This window comes from Mastigoproctus giganteus, chromosome 6 (assembly GCF_048544385.1).
Source record: "Mastigoproctus giganteus isolate SK-2022 chromosome 6, ASM4854438v1, whole genome shotgun sequence".
NCBI classification, from domain to species: Eukaryota; Metazoa; Arthropoda; class Arachnida; order Uropygi; family Thelyphonidae; genus Mastigoproctus; species Mastigoproctus giganteus.
Window position 1 is genome coordinate 211,133,678 of NC_143580.1, and position 21,061 is coordinate 211,154,738.

Here is a 21,061-nt window from a genome sequence, read left to right on the forward strand (position 1 = left end):
ACAAAGAATCTGTGGAAAAAACTTCTGAAACTAAGCAAACAAAGCTCCAGGAGTAGACAGTATACTTAAAGTCATACCAAAAACTGCTGCACGAGTGCATCACCGTGTTAGAGATGTTAATGAGATCATTAGATTCTGGGATAATCCCCTGAACTTGAGAAGCACTGATGTCTCTCCAGTCTATAAAGGAGGTGCAAAAGATGTGTTGGGCAGCTACAGACCAGTGACTTTGACTTAAGTAGTGAGAAAGATCACGAGTCTGTGGTTAACGTTATAATACTGGATCATCTAGAATTTACATTTCTCATTGATGCAATAGGCCAAGAGAGACTGACAAGAGATGCAAGGTAATAAAGGTTACAGTCGTCAAAAATGCAGTATAACAGTGGTAACCAAAGGGGCACTTCAGAATGTACAACTCTTGTACCTTATCATGGATGGGGTACCACAACCGATACCCGAACTGGGTTGCAGTGGACTAAGAAACATCAGTGAGGAAGGATTTGAAAAATGTTGCAGGGTCTAACAAATCTATCCTACCAGGTGAAAACAATGGACTGGTAGTGGTATGATAGTGTGGGGAGTTTTAATGGTCCACATGGGATTTACGGATATTAGTGGAGCAACATTTGGATGCCATAGGTTATCTGAAGATAGTTTCAGGCTAAATGCATTGTTTAATGGCTGCACTATATCCATCTGTGAATGGGTAGAATGCACCGTATCAAGGCCAGAATTGTATAGATCTAGTTGGAGTAAATTCATCCTATTGCAGTAGCCTCCCCCATTCACCAAATCTAATCTAATATGAGCATCTGTGGATGAGGCAGATTGAGTTCTTCAGAGTAGATCTGCAACCATCCAGTGCAGCTGTGGGTAGTCAACATGGATCAGCATTGCTGTGACACATTTTTGACATCTTGTTGACTCCATGCCATGATAAATCCAGACTTCTGAGAGCTAAAGGAGGACCTACAATTAGATAGATCCAGAGGGTAAGGCATTACTGGATATGTCTGATTAGCAGTACTTCTCAGATATTCTGTGATCACAATGCCCTCCAAAAAAATCAAGGATCCATGGAATGCTATGAAAAGTATATTACAAATCATTACACCTCCAACCAGCAGTGTAGATAGTCAACACAGAAGAGCATGTTGCCAGTACCTTGTAGTTTCCTCCATGTGTTTGCTCTTCCATCAGTGCTCAGTAGCATAGTGTGATTTGTCTTCAGTTCTATGTTTATGGCACAAGTGCAGCTGTATTTTTCATTTAGTGTCTGAAATTAGACCCCAACTAAAAAATACAACTGGTGTCTGAAATCAGTAGCATCTGTGGTCTCCTACTCCCACCATACACTGTGGAGATCTTTGCATAGTGCAGATACCGATGCAATGTTCCCGCATTAAATGTAACAGTTAATTGTTTCTTCCTTTGTGAATGATATGTTCCACACGAGTACCTCACTCCACCACTTTATATTTTTGGCCACAGTTGGGTCTGTTTACTGTTTTCCGCTTGTTAAAGACTCAAGTGACACTTTAGTCATGTAGCTTCAAATTATGTTTCTTCAATTTAGATATGCTTCTTCAATTTAAATATACCGACCGGGCTAGCTGGGTGGATAAAATGCCTGCCTGGCAACCCAAAGATCGCGGTTTTGAATCCTGCCTCGGGCTTGGGTCAAAGTAGTGCAAAAACCTTGGGAGGTGCATTATGACCACAGAAGCCGATGTGCCAACAACTAACAAAAAAAAAAAAAAAAAAATTTACATATTTTTGAATAAGTTGTATACTGTTGCCCAAGCCTCCACGTTCTTAATAAAATGTCCAGGCAGTGTTCATTTTTATTAATTTTTATGCACAAATAAATAAACTATATTAAGTACTTATTAAGAAATATCACTGTATTATTAAGATGTTATTGTTCTTGGTTTATTCTTATTTGTCGAAAATAAGAATAAACCTCTCTATCGTTTCAGGTATTGGGCTGGTTGTAGCACGTTACAATCATATCATCTTGTTTTCTAACAGTAAAACTCATACTAGTAGCCAAAATGCATGTGAATTATGATCAGATGATCTGAACTTAGTAGTGGTAGTAGCAAATGATACAATAAAGCAAGCTGGTATAGCATCAGCCAAAAAAAAAAAAAAAAAAACTACACGGTTCACCCATTCATACCACCAAGATTTTGTCTAGTTCTTCCTTGAATTTATTCAACTCTTTTACTTCGACAACAACAGATGGAAGCCTGTTCCAACAATCAATAACCCGCTGGCTGAAGGCAAACTTCAGCATATCTGTCCTGCAATCCTCAACTTGAATTTATGTCCCCTTGTGTGTAGTCTAAGCAAATGGAAGAATGCCATTAACATTCAACTTACTCAATCCACTCAAGGCTTTAAACACCTCAATCAGATCTCTGTGCAGGTGTCTAGTCTTGAGATGCTGCAATTTGCAGAACTGAAGCCTTTCTAGGTAAGAGCACCCTTTCGTTCCTTTCACCAGTCTGGTTGCCCTTCTCTACACCCATTCCAGCAGGTCTACATCCTTCCTAAAGTGAGGCCTCCATACCTGTATATAGAACTCAAGATGTGGCCTAACCATGGACTTTTACAAAGGGATAATCACCTCCTTATCCCTGCTAGCAAAGTTTCTGTATATCATTGACAAAAAGCCATGAGCTGTCCTGGCAGCATATCTGCACTGATCAGAGAATTTCATGTCTGACTGCACAATGGGAGTACTACAGGTTTTTTCATTTTCCACTACTCAGAGAAAATTCACTACCATACAGTTGATAAGTTACTCTGGGTTACTGTTATCCATATGCAGTACCTTGCATTTGTCAATGTTAAACATCAACTGCCATTTCTCAGTCCATCGACTAAATTTTCCTAGCTCTTGTTGCAGTAGCTCGCCCTGATGACTGTCATTAACCATCCTGTAACCTTTGTATCATCTGCAAACAAACATTAAGTCTGATATATGTTCATCAATATCATTGATAAATATTGAAAACAACAATGAGCCCAGCACTGAACCGTGGGGAACTCCACTAATAATATTAGTCCACAAAGAGCAATGTAAATTGATAACTACTCTCTGTCTTCTTCCTCTTAACCATCCCTTTATCCATAGCAGTAACTTGCCCATAATGCCACATTTCTCCAGTGTACATCAGTATTTTATGTGCAACTGTGTCAAAAGCCTTCCCGAATCCAAGTATATGATGTCAATATTATTTTTTGCATCCACTTCCTTAGTCACTGCATTATAGTAACCTATCAGATTGGTTAGACAAGACTGCCCCTTAACAAATCAATTCTGTGATTACAGTATAATTGAATGCCTCTCCAGATGGCCCTGCATTACTTCTATAACCAGTGATTCCTTTATTTTCCCAGGAATTGGCAGTAAGCTAATCTTTAATTACTCATGTTGCCTTTTGTGATCCCCCTTTATGAATTGGGAATGCCCGTGAATCCAAGGGGAGGTCCCTATGGACTGGAGACGTGCAAATGCCTCATAATTACAGCTGAGTTTTCTTACCTCCTTTGCTGTCTCTAATATAATTGGATAGATTCCATCCACCCCAGGGCCTTTTTTTATGTCCATCTTCAACAATTTCTCTTCCTCATTTAGCTCCTTGTTATAGTTTGATAAACTCCTGGCATCCCCTTCCCTAAAGAATTCCTCTTCTGTGAATGTAGATGCAAAATATCTATTCAATGTGTCCACAACCTGAGCAGGGTAATCAACAGCTAACCCATAGTCATCAAGTGGCCCAATCTGATTCAACCCTTTCCTTCTACTGTTAATAGGAGTATTTGCTGTTTTTCTTTACATTCTTTGCCAGAGACCTCATAATCTGCTTCAGTTTGCCTAACCTCCTTTGTGGCTTGATTACCGACTAATTTATGTCTACCATATGCTTCTGTATCACCTGATAATTTATATGCATCCCATGCACTTTTCTTCTGTGCCACATGTCTCAATAGTTCCATTTTACATCCATTTAGCTCTAAGCCTTGAACAGTATTTCTTCATTTGTATGAAAAGCCTAGTAGCTTCATTGGACAAAATTAAATGACTTTTGTCCCATTAGGGACAAAAGTCATTTAATTGGTATAAAAAATTTAGTAGCTTATGTGATCACTTCCCATTTAGAATTTACAGTTGGTAACATCATCTGTTGTGCCCACTGTAAAGTATTTAAGATAGTTGTCATCATCTTTACAAAATCAAAATTCCTTCCCTTGACAGCAGTTATACCTTATGAGTAAAGTATGATCACAGCCCTATGGCCATTTAACAGTGCATTTTGTTGTTTTAGTATCTGTTGTAAACCTGCTTTCTCCTCCACTATATTTCCAAATGTATCTGGACACCCCCTGGGATTTGGGAAAATGAACATACTGCCATCATCTGTCAGGAATAGATATGAAAGTAACTGTTCATGCTAAAAGTAAGCAGATCAAGTTGATATGTCAAGATGTTGAGCTTAACTTCTTCCAGCAGGGAGTTATTGTGAGATGGCACATTAGAAATTAGAAATTAATGTGTTTGTGCCATTGCAGGAAAGATGCACTGTGCTTGATCAATGGTAGCTGATATAATCATGAAATAGAACACTTCATGGGAGTACTACAGCTTAGGAAATGTTTGAGTAGATTGCTGAAATTCATAGATATAGGAGAGTGTGCAGAAGAATGGAACATAGATCCCATCAATTTTCATGGAATACTCTCTGCCAGGAGCTCAGGGAGGCCACAGGAACTGATATTAGTACAACAATGCTCATAGTGTGTAGTACATGACCCATTTTAGCTGATCTGTGGAATGTTGTAAGGCTGTGTTATGGAGTGAAGAATCACAGTACCAAGTGTTTTGATCTGGTGGCCACGTTTGGGTCTGGAAGATGTCTGGAGAATATTGTTTACCAGTGTGTAATCTAGAGAGAAGTTTTGTGAAAGTGCTGTCACTGTCCGAGGTGGTTTCTCATGATTTTGGGCTTGGATCATTGGTCCTGTCATTCCTGGGACAATGAATACCATGTGATACAGCAAGATTCTTGAGATGCACTCATCGTACAGTGTAGCTGCTGTATGGAGAGGGGTTCTTCTCTTTCTGAATGACAATGCACCATGTCATACTGCACAGTCTGTAATAATCTTGTTTGATGTCTGACATGCAAAAGTTTCATTGGTCTATCAGAGTGCTGACCTTAACTGCATAGAACACCTTTGATTTAAATTAGAACATTTACTCCAGGCCAGGTCAACATACAAAGGGTTGCTGAATTGATTACTGTTGAAAGAGGAACAGACCAAATGCCACCTTCCTGTTATCAACATTTGGTTCAGAGTCTACCAATGAAAATACAGTGTGCAGTTAATGCCAACAGTGAACCCACATGTCTATCAATAAATGGTTCTTTGAAACGTTCAGGTATCAAGTGCAGAGATTTACTTCTTGATGGAAGAGAAAAAGTTGTGAAAAGTTTGCTTTACACTATTTACTATAAAATTTGTCCCAGTGTTGGAGGACTTTGTAAACTTGAAAGCTTTCGGAAAGTGTTAGACCAGAAACTAAACCCCCAACCCCTTTGTGATTTGGGTTATATTTTTTCATTTAGTGGCACAGTGTATTAGTATAAATGATATTTTAATAGATTGTTGTATGTAAAGCACTCCTCCTGTAGGCCTAAATTGTAGTCTTCACTAGAGAAATACGTAATATACCTCTGGTAATACTTGATGTATCAGAAAGCTCAGTAAGCAGTACGTCATGTTGTTGGTTAAAAATAAATAGCGGTGATGTAAGCCAAAATATAAACGACCGTACATTTTCATTTATATATAGGGATAATATAATTACAGAATGAAACAATACAGGAAATAAATAAATCGGTAGAAGTAGATAAAGCAAAGGATAATAAAATATGGTAATTACGGCTGTAAATAAAATAACAGCGCGTTTAAAATATATTTTTTTTAATGTAGAAGAAACGAGAGATCTTAACTTAGGTACTAAATTGTCGCTTTGGAGACAATGGACCAAAAAAAAAAAAAAGGGGGGAGTTGTTAAAACACAGGTTCGTTAACGAAGCGAAACGGACCACACCAAGATCAACGATAAAAAAAAAAAAAAAGAGGAAAGAAAGTTTTAATGATATCATCCTGCAGCAGTGTCTTTTTATTAGCAGTTTATTACATCATTGACCGCCTTTCCAAGGTTAAGTACTGCACCTGTATTTGTCCCTTTTGTTCTCCTTATATACGTAAAAATTAAGAAATAAAGTAAAACATATATCCACATGTATAAGAGTTGGCTGGGTCCTGTGGTAACGTGCGTGAATGCAAATTCGTACGATGGCAAGATCGAGTCTGTACGCTTCCACAAAAAGCCCATAGTTGATTGATCGCTGTTATTCTGGACGGTGAAGGTCTCACCGTCCAGAATATAAACACATTATTTATTTATATACAGAATGGTGCAGGGCTTGTCTCCCAGATTCTTATGAATATGGATTTGAAACCTTTCTGAGTTAAAGGTTGGTGATATTTTGTTGGTATAACTTACACAGCCAGATATAGTCGGAAAAGTTAGAAGTGACTTGGGATTAAAACCTGTAATCACCCATCTTTAGGCCGACTGATATGGAGTATTTGAAAGTTATAATAATATTAAGATTATTATAACTATCACAATATCGATATTTTAATATAATAAAATAATTTTTTTATTTAAAAAAAAACTGCTTTCTTTCCCTCTTTCTGCTCCCTTCCCCCGGTTATTGGGATTCCTGGATAATGGGAGGGGGAAAAGCGCAGAGCCTCTTCACTCTGAAACCATGATATGTTTGCCGTTTGAATGTAAAAGTTTAATTTTGAGCACAAGAATAAATCACAGGGAAGCTATACCTTGCCTTGCCTTACCTTACCTGAAGAATACAGGGTTCTGGGGACCAAAACTCATGCAGACCGACAGTAGAAACAGCCAACCTCCAGTACTTAGTTTTTCAGTATTGAGGAATATTTCAGGAAAAGGCCCTGGACTGAATCCCGTTAATGACGCAAGGAACTTTTATGGGTTTTTTATTTTATTTTTATTTATTTTTTTATTTATTTATTTTTTTTTTTTTTTGCACTCCATTACTGAGTTAGTGTGTCCCAGGCGAGCTCTCTAAACTGTGGTTTTTCCTCCAGCTAAATTAGAGAATACACAACCGTGTAGATGTAATTCTCGGGTAGCCCTAATATGGCAGTTTTTGACAGTTCTGCTCAATGGAACAAACATTTGACATTCGAGGAGACTTGTGCCTCCGGCTATTTCCATTCTAGCCAGGAATTGAACAGAACTGGACGTTTATGAGGAATTAAATAGTGTTAGCCGCTACGTAATTTGGATATTATTATTCTTTTTACGTAGTTGGTACCACTACTACTATGTTTCATATCACCTTTGCGAGAGTTTAGCGTAGAAGAGTGAGTTATAATCATTCAGTTATACACTTGTATAATGCTAATACATAGTAATTGCTTTCTGCGCTATCGAGCATATCAACGGTGATCTTATCAACAAACTCTTCTCAAGTGAACACTATCTTAATGCTATGGATTACAGATAGAATACATGTCGCTCATAGGTTGTGCAAGACTTTCAGACGATCTGAAGCAAGCAAATGCAAAAAATGTACACTATTCTGGCAATAGAGCATCAATAAAAATGCATATCTTAAATAGCAACCACAGCAGCTTCCTTGCTTGCTCTGTGATTGCCTTCCTCATTGGCTCTCTCATGGATAGGCCAGCGGTCTCATTTGTATATCTACAAAGTACTACGAACAGCAATAATTTCATTTCTCATGCCTTACATTTTTTCCATAATCGGAATATTATTCATTATATTCATTCAGAATTTGTGTTGTAATGCTAACTGTGTTTCGTGTACAGGTGTTCAAGTAATTTAATTTAATTATAGCTGTCATGTATACATAATAGTACTCACTTATTTATGCTGTACCTCTTAAACATTACATTAGTGTTGCGCCTTGGGGAGAGGCTTCTTATGTATATTATCGAAAAAGTACCCGAACAACCCTGTAATTGGAGAAAAATAAGTAGCTAAAAAATGAAAACCAACTGCGTCCACGCTGATAATAACCAGATCTACGAAATACAGGTTGAGGCGTTGAGCATAGTAGTAGTAGTAGCAGTGGCATGTGATGCAAGAAAGCAAGTGTATGAGCTTATGCAGCATCAGCCAAAAAAAAAAAAAAAAAAAATCACACCACTGCCTCCAAATGCCTGTCCAGTTCCTCCTTAAATTTATTCAACCTATCAACTTCCACAACGACAGATGGAAGTTTGTTCCAGCAATTAACCACCCGCTGGCTAAAGGCAAATTTCCGCACATCTGTTCTACATCTGTCTTTTCTTAATTTGAATTTATGCCCCCTTAGGTTCGTAATCTGAACAAGTGGAAGGATCCCATCAGAATTCAGCGTGCTCAACCTATTCAAGGCCTAATCAATCTGTTCGTGCCATTGCAGGAAAACTGCAGCTACATCAACGGTAGCTGACGTAATCACCAAATGGAAAGGTCATGGTGCTATTACAGCCGGGAAACTTTTGGGTTAACTGCAGAAATTGGTGAAAAGAGAAAGGCGCTCAGAAGAGTGAACGGAGATCCCATCAGGCCTCATTGAATACTGCGTTAACAGTATTTTTATTTTTATATATATATATTTTTAGTGCAGCAAGTGCCTTGGCCTTCCTTGAACCATATGGCAAATACTGATACTAGTCAGAGATTGATACAAGAGCTACACGTAAATAACTGCAGAGCGCAATGTACAGCGTCCACTTGCCTAGTGTACGTACCATCATAACTGATCCCTGAAACGTTGAAAAGCCGTGTTATGGAGTGACGAATCACGGTACACAAGCCCTCGTGAGTAGCACAGTGAGTATAATCTCTGTCCTCCCAACACCGGACGGAAAAGACCTAAGTTGGAATTCCATCAATGACGCGAAGAAATTCTTCACTTCATTGATGGAAGAAGATTTGAGAAAAATAAGCAGCTAAAAAATGAAAACCAACTGCGTCCACGCTGATAGTAACCAGATCTACGAAATACAGGTTGAGGCGTTGAGCATATTAGCAATCAATCTGTTCGTGCCATTGCAGGAAAACTGCAGCACTCTACATCAACGTAAAGCTGACGTAATCACGAACTCTTCGCGAAGAGTCTTTTTTTCATAACGTGGCTGAGTTGATCTCAGGTGAGGGGAGCACGATTTTTTTCTCTCGATAACTTGGATTTTTCGCCCAGAAAATCGGCCACAGGACACACGCATACAAACAATATATATGGCGCAATATGGTCTAAATCACTGATACACCTGAAAAAAATAAAAATAAATAAAAATATGTACATAGGTTTCTAATCGAATAGTCACGTTTTAGTCCGGCGGATGCCAGGAAAACCTTATTTACCAGAGAGTATTGTCTCAACTGTGAAATTTGGTAGAGTGCTGTAAGTATTACTTGGGGTGGTTTCTTGTGATTTGGCCCACTGGTAATCGTTGCTGGCACAATGCATACCATGCAGTATACGTGCATTAGAATTCTGACAATTTTGCTCTTCATACACTGGCAGCAGTATAGTGAAAACCAGTTTCATGTTTCTAAATGATAAGTATGCATGCGTAGCACAGTGGTTATAAATACCTTCCTTCCCATATCAGGTGGAAAAGGCCCATGTTCGAACCCCGTTAATGATGCGAGGAAATTTTATGAGCTTTTTATCACTTCGTGGCTGAGTGAAAAAAAGTTCATGAGGTGACAGTACGGTTTCTTCGCGGAAAGTCTGGGTTTTTTGTCCAGAAAAATAAGTAAATCGAACAGGGAACCCTCAATTTATGGACATGTATTACACATAGGCAGATGAGATTTTCTCGGGTGGCCCTAATCTGAGAGTTTTTTAATGTATCAACGTGATAATGCACCATGTTATGCTATACAGCCTGTAGTGATTTCGTGTGAAGATACGCGAGTGCAACAGCTTCACTGGCCTAACTGTAGCTCGAGCCATAACCAATAATGTATATGTCAGAGCAACACTCCCACAGTCGGTAGCTAAATTAACCGATGTGTTGATAAAGGAATTGAAATGGATCAAAATACTGCCTTCTTATTAAAAATCTGTTCGGTGTCTACTGACAAGGATATAATGTGCAATTAAGGCAAAGGTTGGCTAGAAGCGCCTAAACACAATAAATGTAATGTGTAAATGTGTAATTAAGATTAAAGGTGGGCCGACAAGTTATTAAATACTGTATTGTATCAATAAAATGTCCTTTGAAACATAAAAATATCCAGTTACTTTTGATAATATAGTGTACTTATGGGCGTTACCAGAAATTTTTATGGGGGGGAAAGACACGGAAATTCAAAATGCCAAATTGTCGAACTAAGTTATGAAAGTCAGTGTCTGATGCTGCAACAGTGCTCACTCAGTAAATTATTATTATTATTAGACATATGGTGCAAGGAAGTCTGAGATTTATGCTGCGCCAGGAAAAAAAAAAAAAAAAAAAAAAAAATTCTGAATTACCCCGAGAGAGAGAGAGAGAGAGAGAAGTAGAAGGAAATCACCAAGAAAGATTTGATTTGGGTTTATTGGCGCAAAAACAACTAAGGTTATACTGCGCCTCCAAGAAAGAGAGAATGATGATATCCAGCTCAGGACCCTGGGTGTGCCAAGCCCATACTCACCAGATGTGAGCCCCTGGGGTTTAAATAGATTATTGTTTGTGGTATTATTTTGTACATAATTTTTAAAATTAAACAGCTATGAAAATATCAGTAAACATTGAAGGAAACCTTGGTATTCTTTAATTACGAGGGTGGTCCAAGTATAAATGAGGATTTTTTATTTAATTACGTCTAATTATACTAAGCAGCTGTATGACCATAAATTGACTATAGGGGCAAACCATCACAGTAGACACGCAAAATTAGTTTAACCAGTACTTTGCATCGTGTCTGAAAGGAAAGTGTCAAGTTTTGACGAACAGCGCATTGCTATAAATTTTTGTAGTACCAAAATAGGAATTTTTGTCAGCTTTAATGGCCGGTATGGCAATGCATTATTACCGCAATACACAAGTGTATAAGTGGTGCAAAGCCCTCTGATTCATGTGTCCGGACCATTAAGAATTCTTATATGTAAACAATTAACAATAGAACGAGGAAATATTGACGCTAAGCAGTTCTGGTTTCCACAACTCCAAAAGCTTCTTCGAAAATGATATTTTGGAAGTTAAAAGAAAGAACAGTGTTTGCATTTTTGATTCTCAGTTCCAATAGAACATTATAAAAAATTCTAATTCATATTTTCACCATACACATAATATCAAATTACTTTTGGCAAACTTCTAGCATAACCATCCTACACCTGATGTAGAATTGGAATCAACACATCGGTCTACAACCGGAAATGAACTGATTCTTTTGCTGATTGCTGCAAGCTGAATTCATTGAATGATCTCACAACAAATCTAGCAGATCGGTGCCAGTGAGCTTTGCAATAGCAATACGGACCATATTTTAAAATTACATCTATTTTATGCGCCATATTAAACGTTCCCTTGGTGAGGGGAATGAAGGGATCCTCTTACCAAGAGAGGCTTAAGTTCTGCAAATTGCAGTGGCTGGAGACTAGGCACCTGCGCGGTGATCTGATTGAGGTATATAAGGCCTTGAATGGGTTGAGCACGCTGAATTCTTATGGGATCCTTCCACTTGTTCAGATTACAAACCTAAGGGGGCATAAATTCAAATTAAGAAAAGACAGATGTAGAATAGATGTGCGGAAATTTGCCTTTAGCCAGCGGGTGGTTAATTGCTGGAACAAACTTCCATCTGTCGTTGTGGAAGTTGATAGGTTGAATAAATTTAAGGAGGAACTGGACAGGCATTTGGAGGCAATGGTGTGATTTTTTTTTTTTTTTTTGGCTGATGCTGCATAAGCTCATACATTTGCTTTCTTGCATCACATGCCACTACTACTACTACTACTAACTTTTAATATGGCACATAAAACGTCAATAGCCGTTTTCGGCTTTTGCATAGCATATCCAGTTTTAGTCAAACATTTATATGCAGGTTATTGTTGTAAGAATTATTTTGAGAATTATCCAACGGAGTCCCACGTATCCACTTTTGTACACAGTTAATTACAGCCATCTCGATTTTTTTTAATTAAAATTAGTTAAGAATCATATTTTAGTACATAAATTTTTTTTTTAGTATATAAGTATATAAATAGTCGAACATATTTTAGTATATAAGTATAGAAATAGTCGAACATATTTTAGTATATAAGTATATAAATAGTCGGACATATTTTAGTATATAAGTATATAAATAGTCGAACATATTTTAGTATATAATTTTTTTTTTTTTTAGTACTGTATATAAATATGCGAAGATGCCTTATCTATGACCTTTGACATTATCCTGAACTGCAGTATCGGCTCGAATACATAATCACATAATCGGGACGTCTGTAATAAGTGAACTTTACAGCGATGCTTCTTACAGGCATCCCAATGAAAAGGTGACCCAAATGGAAATTGCTGACGGAAGTCATATACCTAGAGCTGTTCCTATCTACCACACCATTCAAAACAATTATTTTCTATTGACGCGAATTCAGTACATCTTAGGAAATGACAAAAATATGTTTGTGCATCTGTATACATAACGCGGATTTATTTTTATTTTTCGTGAGTCTAGAATAAAACACCCAAGAAACAGAGTTCATTCAAAATATCTTTTATCTTTTTAACATTCTATAATTTGTTATACATTTTTTTTATTAAAAATGGAGGCGCCTTGAAAATTTGCCAACATCTAACAACCACCTTTAATAAATTAAAATCACCTATTATACTGACAGAACTCTTCCTCAAGGAAAAGCAAAATGTAACACAAATGTAGTGACTCAACTTTGTAAGTGTTAGTCTTCTGGTGGCCAGCTACCATCATAATTCCTGACACACACACACACACACACACACACACACACACACACACACACACTGGAATATAGTTTCTTTTATTTATTTATTTTTTTTCGCGACACCATCCCTTTTGTATTTCAAACGGCTTCATCAGAAGATATCTCATCTGGATTTCGTTCCTTTGAGCCCAATTTTATTCCCACCATTTCTTCAGTGATTATCCACAGTTCCTTTGCTACACTCCTGTCGATGTAATAATCAGCAGCCAAACGACAATCACTAAAATAAACAATTTTTTATTAAAAATATAAGTTATTATCGCAATAAAATTAGAGTAAAAAAAAAAAAATACTGATTTGAGCTTTAATGGAAAAAAAACAACTAATATATTATTATTAGTAGTATCTGTAATATACATATACTATATTATTAGCCATGAAGAGCAAGGAAGCCTGAGGCTTATGCTGCACCAGCCAAAAAAAAAAAAAAAAATTGAGTTACCCTGAGAGAGAGAGAGAGAGAGAGAGAGAGAGAGAGAGAGAGAGAGAGAGAGAGAGAGAGAGAGAGAGAGAGAGCAGTAGAAGGAAATCACCAAGAAAGAGAAGAATGATGATATTCAGCTCAGGGCCCTGGGTATGCCAAGCCCATATTCACCAGATGTGAGCCCATAACTCCATACGTACCTATAATAACGTCCAGATTCCCTGGCAAGGGCACCAGCAACTGCGCAGTATATTACAGTCTGTGCTCCCATTTTAGGCGTTCTGAATAATTGTAAAAACATATCGAAAATAAAGTTGAACGGAAACTTTAGATTTCGCTTCAGAGAGTCAGTCAGGTTCGTTTTGACCGGACCCGGATTCACGCAGTACGTCGTTACACCACTTCCTGATCAGATAACAAAGGGATTGAGTTAAAATTATGTTAATACATTTTTGATATCATGATATGTTAATATAACTAAATTTACTACAATAATAAAGATTTATAATTACTCCAAATCACATATACTGGTAACATAATTAAAAGAATAAAATTTTTAGTTATAATAGTGCTTTAGGAATAAATCTTATTTAAGAGAGGAGGCGCTGCCCACAGTCAAATAGCAAACGATCTCAAGTAAACGCGGAGTCGTATGCTGTAGTATGGCGGTTGCAAGTTGAATATATTTTGTGAACGTTTCTTTTAAGAATTTAGAGTGATTATGTTCACCGTTTTAGACAGTAATGTTCAGATATTTAGTGTTTTATAATAACAGTTAACTTGCCGACTTCGGTTGTAATTAAATAACCCCGATAATGTGAATATATACCGAATACACATTTGATAACGCGTTTCATTAAATTGCATCAATCAAGTTTTTTTTAAAAGGCAGAAAATGCAGGTAATATATTCTTATACATTATGTGAAAATTTTCATTATTTTATTTAGCTTTGTAGTTGTATAATTCTAAAATTCATTAGCTTTTTACGATGCTACTAGGGAATTGAATATCAGACTTCTGGTAAATATTAGAATGTATAAAATCGTGCTGTTGGGTAAATAATATTTATATTTTCAATATTTTCTTCATGTGTAGTTTTCTTTATCAAAACAAATTATTATTGCATAAAATGGAATGTAGAAGCTAATGCCCTCGCAGCTACCCCAGTGGATATGATCCCTGTATTTCCATATCACGAGGAAAAGGCCATGGTTCTAAACCCCTCGAGAAGGGAATTTCTCCTATGAGAGTTTGTCATGACGTAGCTGAGTGGTTAAACGCGGGAGTAGAGTAGTACACGCGTTGTGTTGATGTACCCGCAAAATATGGTAATGTTCTTATGCTTTTTAGCTTTTAAACTCCTCGACCATATGTGGCCGTTTCGGAGTACAATTGGGAAAAAAAAAAAAAAAAAAAAATATATATATATATATATATAGTACTATACAATAATGAATATTTTAAATTTAAGTACTGTACTATATTAATAAATATAGAAATGAAATAAGGAAATAATTTCCTTGTTTTATTTCTAAGGTTAACTTCTTCAATCACGTTGTTATTTACTTTGGTAATGACGAATTTTCGGCAGGGAAGCAGCAATTGGGATGGGGAGAAAATCTCGATAAAGTTACTTTTCAATCTATTTTTGTAATAATCCCGATGTTTAAAATTAACTCAAGCTACAAGTTCCCCCACCCCCAATGCCGTTTACCCTAAGTTGGCGTTTTAAAACTGTAATTGAGTAAGCTGGGTACGATTACAGTTTTTCTCGCTTTCAGAAAATAATAATTTGCATGCTTCCACTGCCCTATTTTTTTTATTTATTTTTTTTTTTTTAAATATTTCCTGTACATTTGAAACATGTCCTATATATCGCGTAATGAGCAATTTCCAGAGTTGTAAACCAGTAATTTATCTACATTTAATTAACAATCACATTTGCCTCTTGCTCTGTACTATTAATTAATTATGTGTTATTTAAGTAGTAACAACAATTGATCTCAATTTTTGGACCCACTTGGGCTTTTTTTTTTTTTTTTTTGAAGTTATATATTGCCTAAAATCCCCAGGTTCAGAGCGAAAAGAAGTTATTCTTATTTAAATCTTAACAAGCATTACAATAAACGGCGTAGAAATATAGTTCCATTGTTTTTTTGTTTTTTTTTTTGTAATGTTCACGAGCATCTCTGATCAATGCTCAGTAATAGTCCACAGCAGGGGTGGGCAACCTTTATAAATGGCGGGCCAAATAAAATGTCAGTGAGGTACACGCGGGCCATTTTTTTTTTTTAGCTTTCCATGATTTTTAGGATTATTAAAATGGTGAATCATGAAAAAATTGTCATAAACATTTTTATGTTATTTATTATAATATTTATACATACACGTAGATATAATTAATTTTTTTAATAAGAAAAACGAAATACAAATTAAGATAAAATTACAAAAATCCAGTTATGGTAACAAAATAGAATTCAGTAACAAAAATTGAAATATTTTATTTTTAATGAGAGATTTGATAGTGTTTCTTTTTATCATTGAATCAATATCTGGATCGATATTTGTCGTAGCATTGCGCAGAGTAATTTCTAAATTTACGTCAGAAATTCCATTAATTCAAAAAATATATATATTATATTTTTGATCAGTGAATTTATTTTTATTTTGAAAACAACCGCGGGTCGGATTACGCACGTACGCGAGCCAGAGTTGGCCCACCGGCCGGAGATTGCCCACCCCCATTCTACAGCATACTGGGCTTCCTTGGTAACGTATCTTGATAAAAATGTTCACCGTTTTCATTACTAACATGTCCAGGGTTATCTGGTAAAAAAAAAGTATAAATGGGGATGAAGGAAGGGTATTTTTAGAGATATTTCAACCGATATTTTGGTAGGTTTGTAATTAATTTTCAGCCAAGATTTTATAGTTCTCTGTTTAGTTGTTGCCAAAAAAAATTCACTAACAAGATTCTAAGAGGGGCTAAAGCTTAGTTGCGTAATGACTTCTCGCACAAAAAAAAAAGCATATATTGTCAGACTGTAGACTTAAAAGGATGCCAATGATTCTGAAATCCCCACAGATGAGCCACTTGTATTTATCGTGCTGTACTTTTCTTAAGCCAGGTTCCGTGTTCTCATAGGATTCTTTCATTTGGATAGCATGACCGACTGGTATAGATGGATGGATGTTTACACTATGGAGGAACACAGCTTTGAGACTTTGAAGAGTCGATAAAAAGGCTTCATTCTTTTGGTTTATGTTCTGTTCCAAGGCCATGAAGGAGTCCTTTAACAATATTAAAACAACAAAATATAAAGAAAGCACTTTTTGACGTTTACAAAATAGAGATATAGTTGTATCTCTTTGAAGTAGATTCCAGTCCATCAGCGAAGATCCCAAAAGCGCTACCCATGTCTTAGATTTAAATTACACACAATATCTTTTAATTCACTTTAAATGATAAGATGAGGCTTTTTTGGGTCAGGGAATTCATATCTTATTCTTATTCACAGTTCGTATGGACTGTTTCTATTGGTCCATATGTGTACAGGAACAGGAAGTTCTGACGGGATATTCGGATACTCATTGTTTTTTTCTTCTCTCTATCTTTCCCTTTCTGTCCACTTTAAGTTATGCAAAAATATAGCGGTTGTTGACATCACTGATTGGCTCCTACTTTCATCACGGGAACTGTAAATGACATTGATACTTTTAAGTTTATTTTTTAACCCGTCTGAGACATGAAGCACAATTAGTGCAGTATATATATGGGGAGCCAATTTCTTGTCGCAGTTGTCTATTTGCAAGAAAAATAAAGTTCATAAAGTTCATGCTTTTTGTGGAGCGTTATAGATTGTGTATGAAAAATAAATAAATAAATAAAATAAACAAAAAAACTAGAATTGGAGAATTAACTCACTGACTGCACGTTCAACAATTGACAACAAAAATAAAAAGAGCACAAGTTTATTTATATGTAGGAAGTTTAAATCACACTCTTCTAACTCCGACTGATCGACCAGTCTGGAAGTTTTTTTTTTTTTTTTTGTATTCGTCTGGCATGCAGGGTGCAGGCGGAACAGATTAGTCAAGGAACTTCCGGAAAATGACCTCTGCAGCAAGACCTAGAAAACTTTCGATTTCAGAACATCTCAATCAGCAGTCCAACTAATATGAACAGATAAATGTTGGCCTAAGTGCGTGAAAACTAAAATATGAAATACGTTGCTAACTGAGGGCGCTTGTTAAAAGAGGGTTGCGCATTCGAAATCAACGTTAAAAAATACACTGTCCACCATGTTTATATAAAAAAAATAATAATTATTTTTGAATATAAATTTTAGAATTTTCAAATTTTGATTCTAGACTGAACAGGTGCAGCTCTTTCCAACGAAGTTCGGACTTTGTCTGAAATTTAATTATATATATTTTTTTTTATGTAATTTGATTATTTTCAATTTGTTCATATCAATCTTTTTGGTCATGGCAGGTTTTTTCTCTTCCTGTACTTGGGCAAACAGGAGAGGGAGTACTATATATAAGAGTACTGCTAAATTATGTGTAACTGACAGTGGGGTTGCCATTGATTGGCTGGGACCGCTTTAACTAATAAATATCAATCTAATTGTCGCAATAATATTAATTTCGATGAATGAAGTCTGCCCATTGAGTGACTTTTTTTTTTTTTTTTGTGAGTCCATTTAGCATGTGTGCAATATGGTTTCTATTTCCCTCTATTTTCTGTAACAATTTTTCCTATTTTTATCTGAAATCTGGTAAAAGTACGTGAAAACTGAGTACGCTGTAATTTCAACCAAATTTATACGTAATTTTTCTCAAAATTAGATTCTTTTATTCAAGACCAGGGTACGTATCTTATAATCCAAAAAAAATGCTGCAGCTACAGTATCTTAGATCTAAAGCAAACTTACCTTCCAGACGGTGACTGAGTTCTTGGGTGAACAACAACATTGCTAACTTTGTCTGATAATAAGCATTGAAAAAATTAAAATTTCCTCGAAGATTTAAGTCATCCAGCTTCAGATCTGCAACTAGAAATGAAACCTTTTCAACACGAGACTGATTCATTGGTTTGGAGTATAACAGGGTATTTCATAACATGTGTACCGCACATCAGGATCAAAATGTTCATACAAATGTGTCTAATTCTGAACGATTAATTACGGAGCTACGGCTATTTGATTTTTTTTTTTAAATGCTATAGAGTTTTCATTGGTAATAATAATGTAATTAATTATTACATTTATGACTTTAATATTTAGGTTTACGTTTTAACTGCTATTGATATATAAGTTTCTGTATATGTGCTCAGTATATTATTTAATGTTCTCTCTAAATCCCTATGGCCCTTGCCGTCCATGTTATGTAAGGCTGTATATCTTAAATTATTCATGCACAAATAAATAAAATTTGTAAAATAATCAGAGAAGTTTACCTCAATATATAGTACGTAGAACACTTCCGTATGATACTTTCCAGAAATTAAAACGAAAAAATCGAAAAAAACTTACATTAGATTAAAAAATAATTAAAAATCAATTTAACCAAATAAAACTCAATTTAACACAATTAAAAATCAATTTAACGCAATTAAAAATAGTATCGATAGGTTATACTTGGAGAGAAAGGAAGTTAATTAAAATATTCAATGAGTTTAAATCTATTTTTAATTGTGTTAAATTGAGTTTTATTGGGTTAAATTGATTTTTAATCTAATGTAAGTTTTTCGATTTTTTCATTTTAATTTCTGGAGAGTATCATACGGAAGTGTTCTACGTACAGTACTATATTGAGGTAAACTTCTCTGATTATTTTACAAATACTGTATTGATATCAACGTAGAACGTATTGAGCATTACAGCTCTGGCTCATACTATCTAAAACAAATAAATAAAAATAAATACAGTTTATTTATTTTTATCACTGAAAACTCCATAGCAATTTTTGTTAAAATTCATAGTTCTATAACTGTTCAGAATCGGACGCATGTTTAGATAAACATTTTCCGTTGTTTTCAGGTTCTGAAAGTACTGCCCATATGTTGTGAAACACCCTTTATAAACAACAGTAACAACTAATGGCTAATTTTACTGTACTGTATCGTATCTAGGCTAAATATAGATAAGGAGAGAAAATCAACAGTTAAAATAATCAGAAGCCTGAGAGTAGATAAAATGCTTATTAATATATCCTATTTAATTAAAAGTTATGCAGGTACTTCATTAAAAAGTTGTGAAAAAGGTTGCTTCATTAAAAAGTTGTGCAGGTACTTCAAGAGTTTTTTTTTTTTTTTTTATGGGAGTTTTTCATCCTGCAAATAAAAATAACAAGAAAACCAGGGCTGCATGCAATTTATTGACAAGATAAACTGACACATTATGGCCTTAGCTGCGTCGGTACTTATCTTTAACTATACGTCCTTAGAATGGCTAAATTATGCGAAGCAGACTTTTGTGCATTTGTTAAAAAAAAAAAAAAAAATCACAATTCACTCATACTTTTCCCATCTCCAAAAAAAGGCCATCTTTTGCTTTAAAGTTAACAAAACTTTCCGCCTGAGTCTTACTTGGTAGATAAATTATTCCAGTGGTTGGCATCACTTGTCCGAAGGTAAACCCCGGCAATCCCCCACATCTCTTCCATCGTGCAATATGATTGATGTCTTTTGTGGTTAAGATGGGCATCATGGCGAGAACCAATCTTCCTTACATTTCGAGGGTACAGCTCTAAAACGGTGTAAGTAGGTCGGCCGCTAGATAGTCCGCCGGACCGAACTTACTTGGAGTCTTCCAGAACAGCTAGTTTATAATTTCGCTGCCTCTACTCTGCCTGATGGTGATTAAAAGTACAGTCCGAATAGTATGTATGCGGGGGGGGCATTGTCGAGGCCACGTTATATCAAGGAGATGGGTATATTCTTGCCGTGCGTATGCCATATCCAAACATTTCATTACTTCATTCATCATGTCCTCCCACCTTTTTTCTTATTACTGAATATATCAGAAATAGTCAAACTAATAGAACAACCTTATCTGCAAAAAGATCTAAGCCTCCCAAACATTTCCTCGTTCATTTCACAAATATACGTGGTCTCAGCTCCAAACTCAATGATGTCCATTTCCACTTACAGTCGGCCAAACCCCATGCACTTTTTCTGAGAGAATCCCAATTATCGGTTGATTCAACCACTGCTCATCTCAGTTGTCCTAATTATTCGCTGTATGGTTCCTTTCGCTTCAAAGGTGGTTGTTTGTTATTTAGGAGCATTAGCAACTAAGGCCATATTGCTCCGGGGATATGCGGTGGTCATTCCATGACCTTTCCGCATCCTCCGTATTTGGTGGTCAGCGGCTCGAACCCGGGTCTAATCAAGAAGCTTGTGCTACGCACTGCTGCTCCTGCCCACGGTGGTACTTGTACATATATCCGCTCTGATATTCCTGTCAGAGACTTAGTAATTTGGAATCCCCTACTTTCAATCTTCTCTAGCTTAAAATCTCTCTACCCCA

General features: G+C 36.0%; 1 protein-coding gene across 1 annotated transcript in view; it reads right to left on the minus strand.

The window, feature by feature from the left end:
* Positions 1–13,124: 13,124 nt before the first annotated feature.
* LOC150084919 (retinol dehydrogenase 12-like) overlaps positions 13,125–21,061 on the minus strand; it is a 34,221-nt gene continuing 26,284 nt past the window's right edge. Inside the window, exons 5-7 of the mRNA XM_090375646.1 lie at positions 18,464–18,583; positions 13,725–13,929; positions 13,125–13,320 (exon numbers count right to left, since the gene is read on the minus strand). Of these exons, the coding sequence (XP_090231772.1) occupies positions 13,179–13,320; positions 13,725–13,929; positions 18,464–18,583 (467 nt within the window). The 3' untranslated portion in view covers positions 13,125–13,178. The remainder of the gene's footprint in view (positions 13,321–13,724; positions 13,930–18,463; positions 18,584–21,061) is intronic.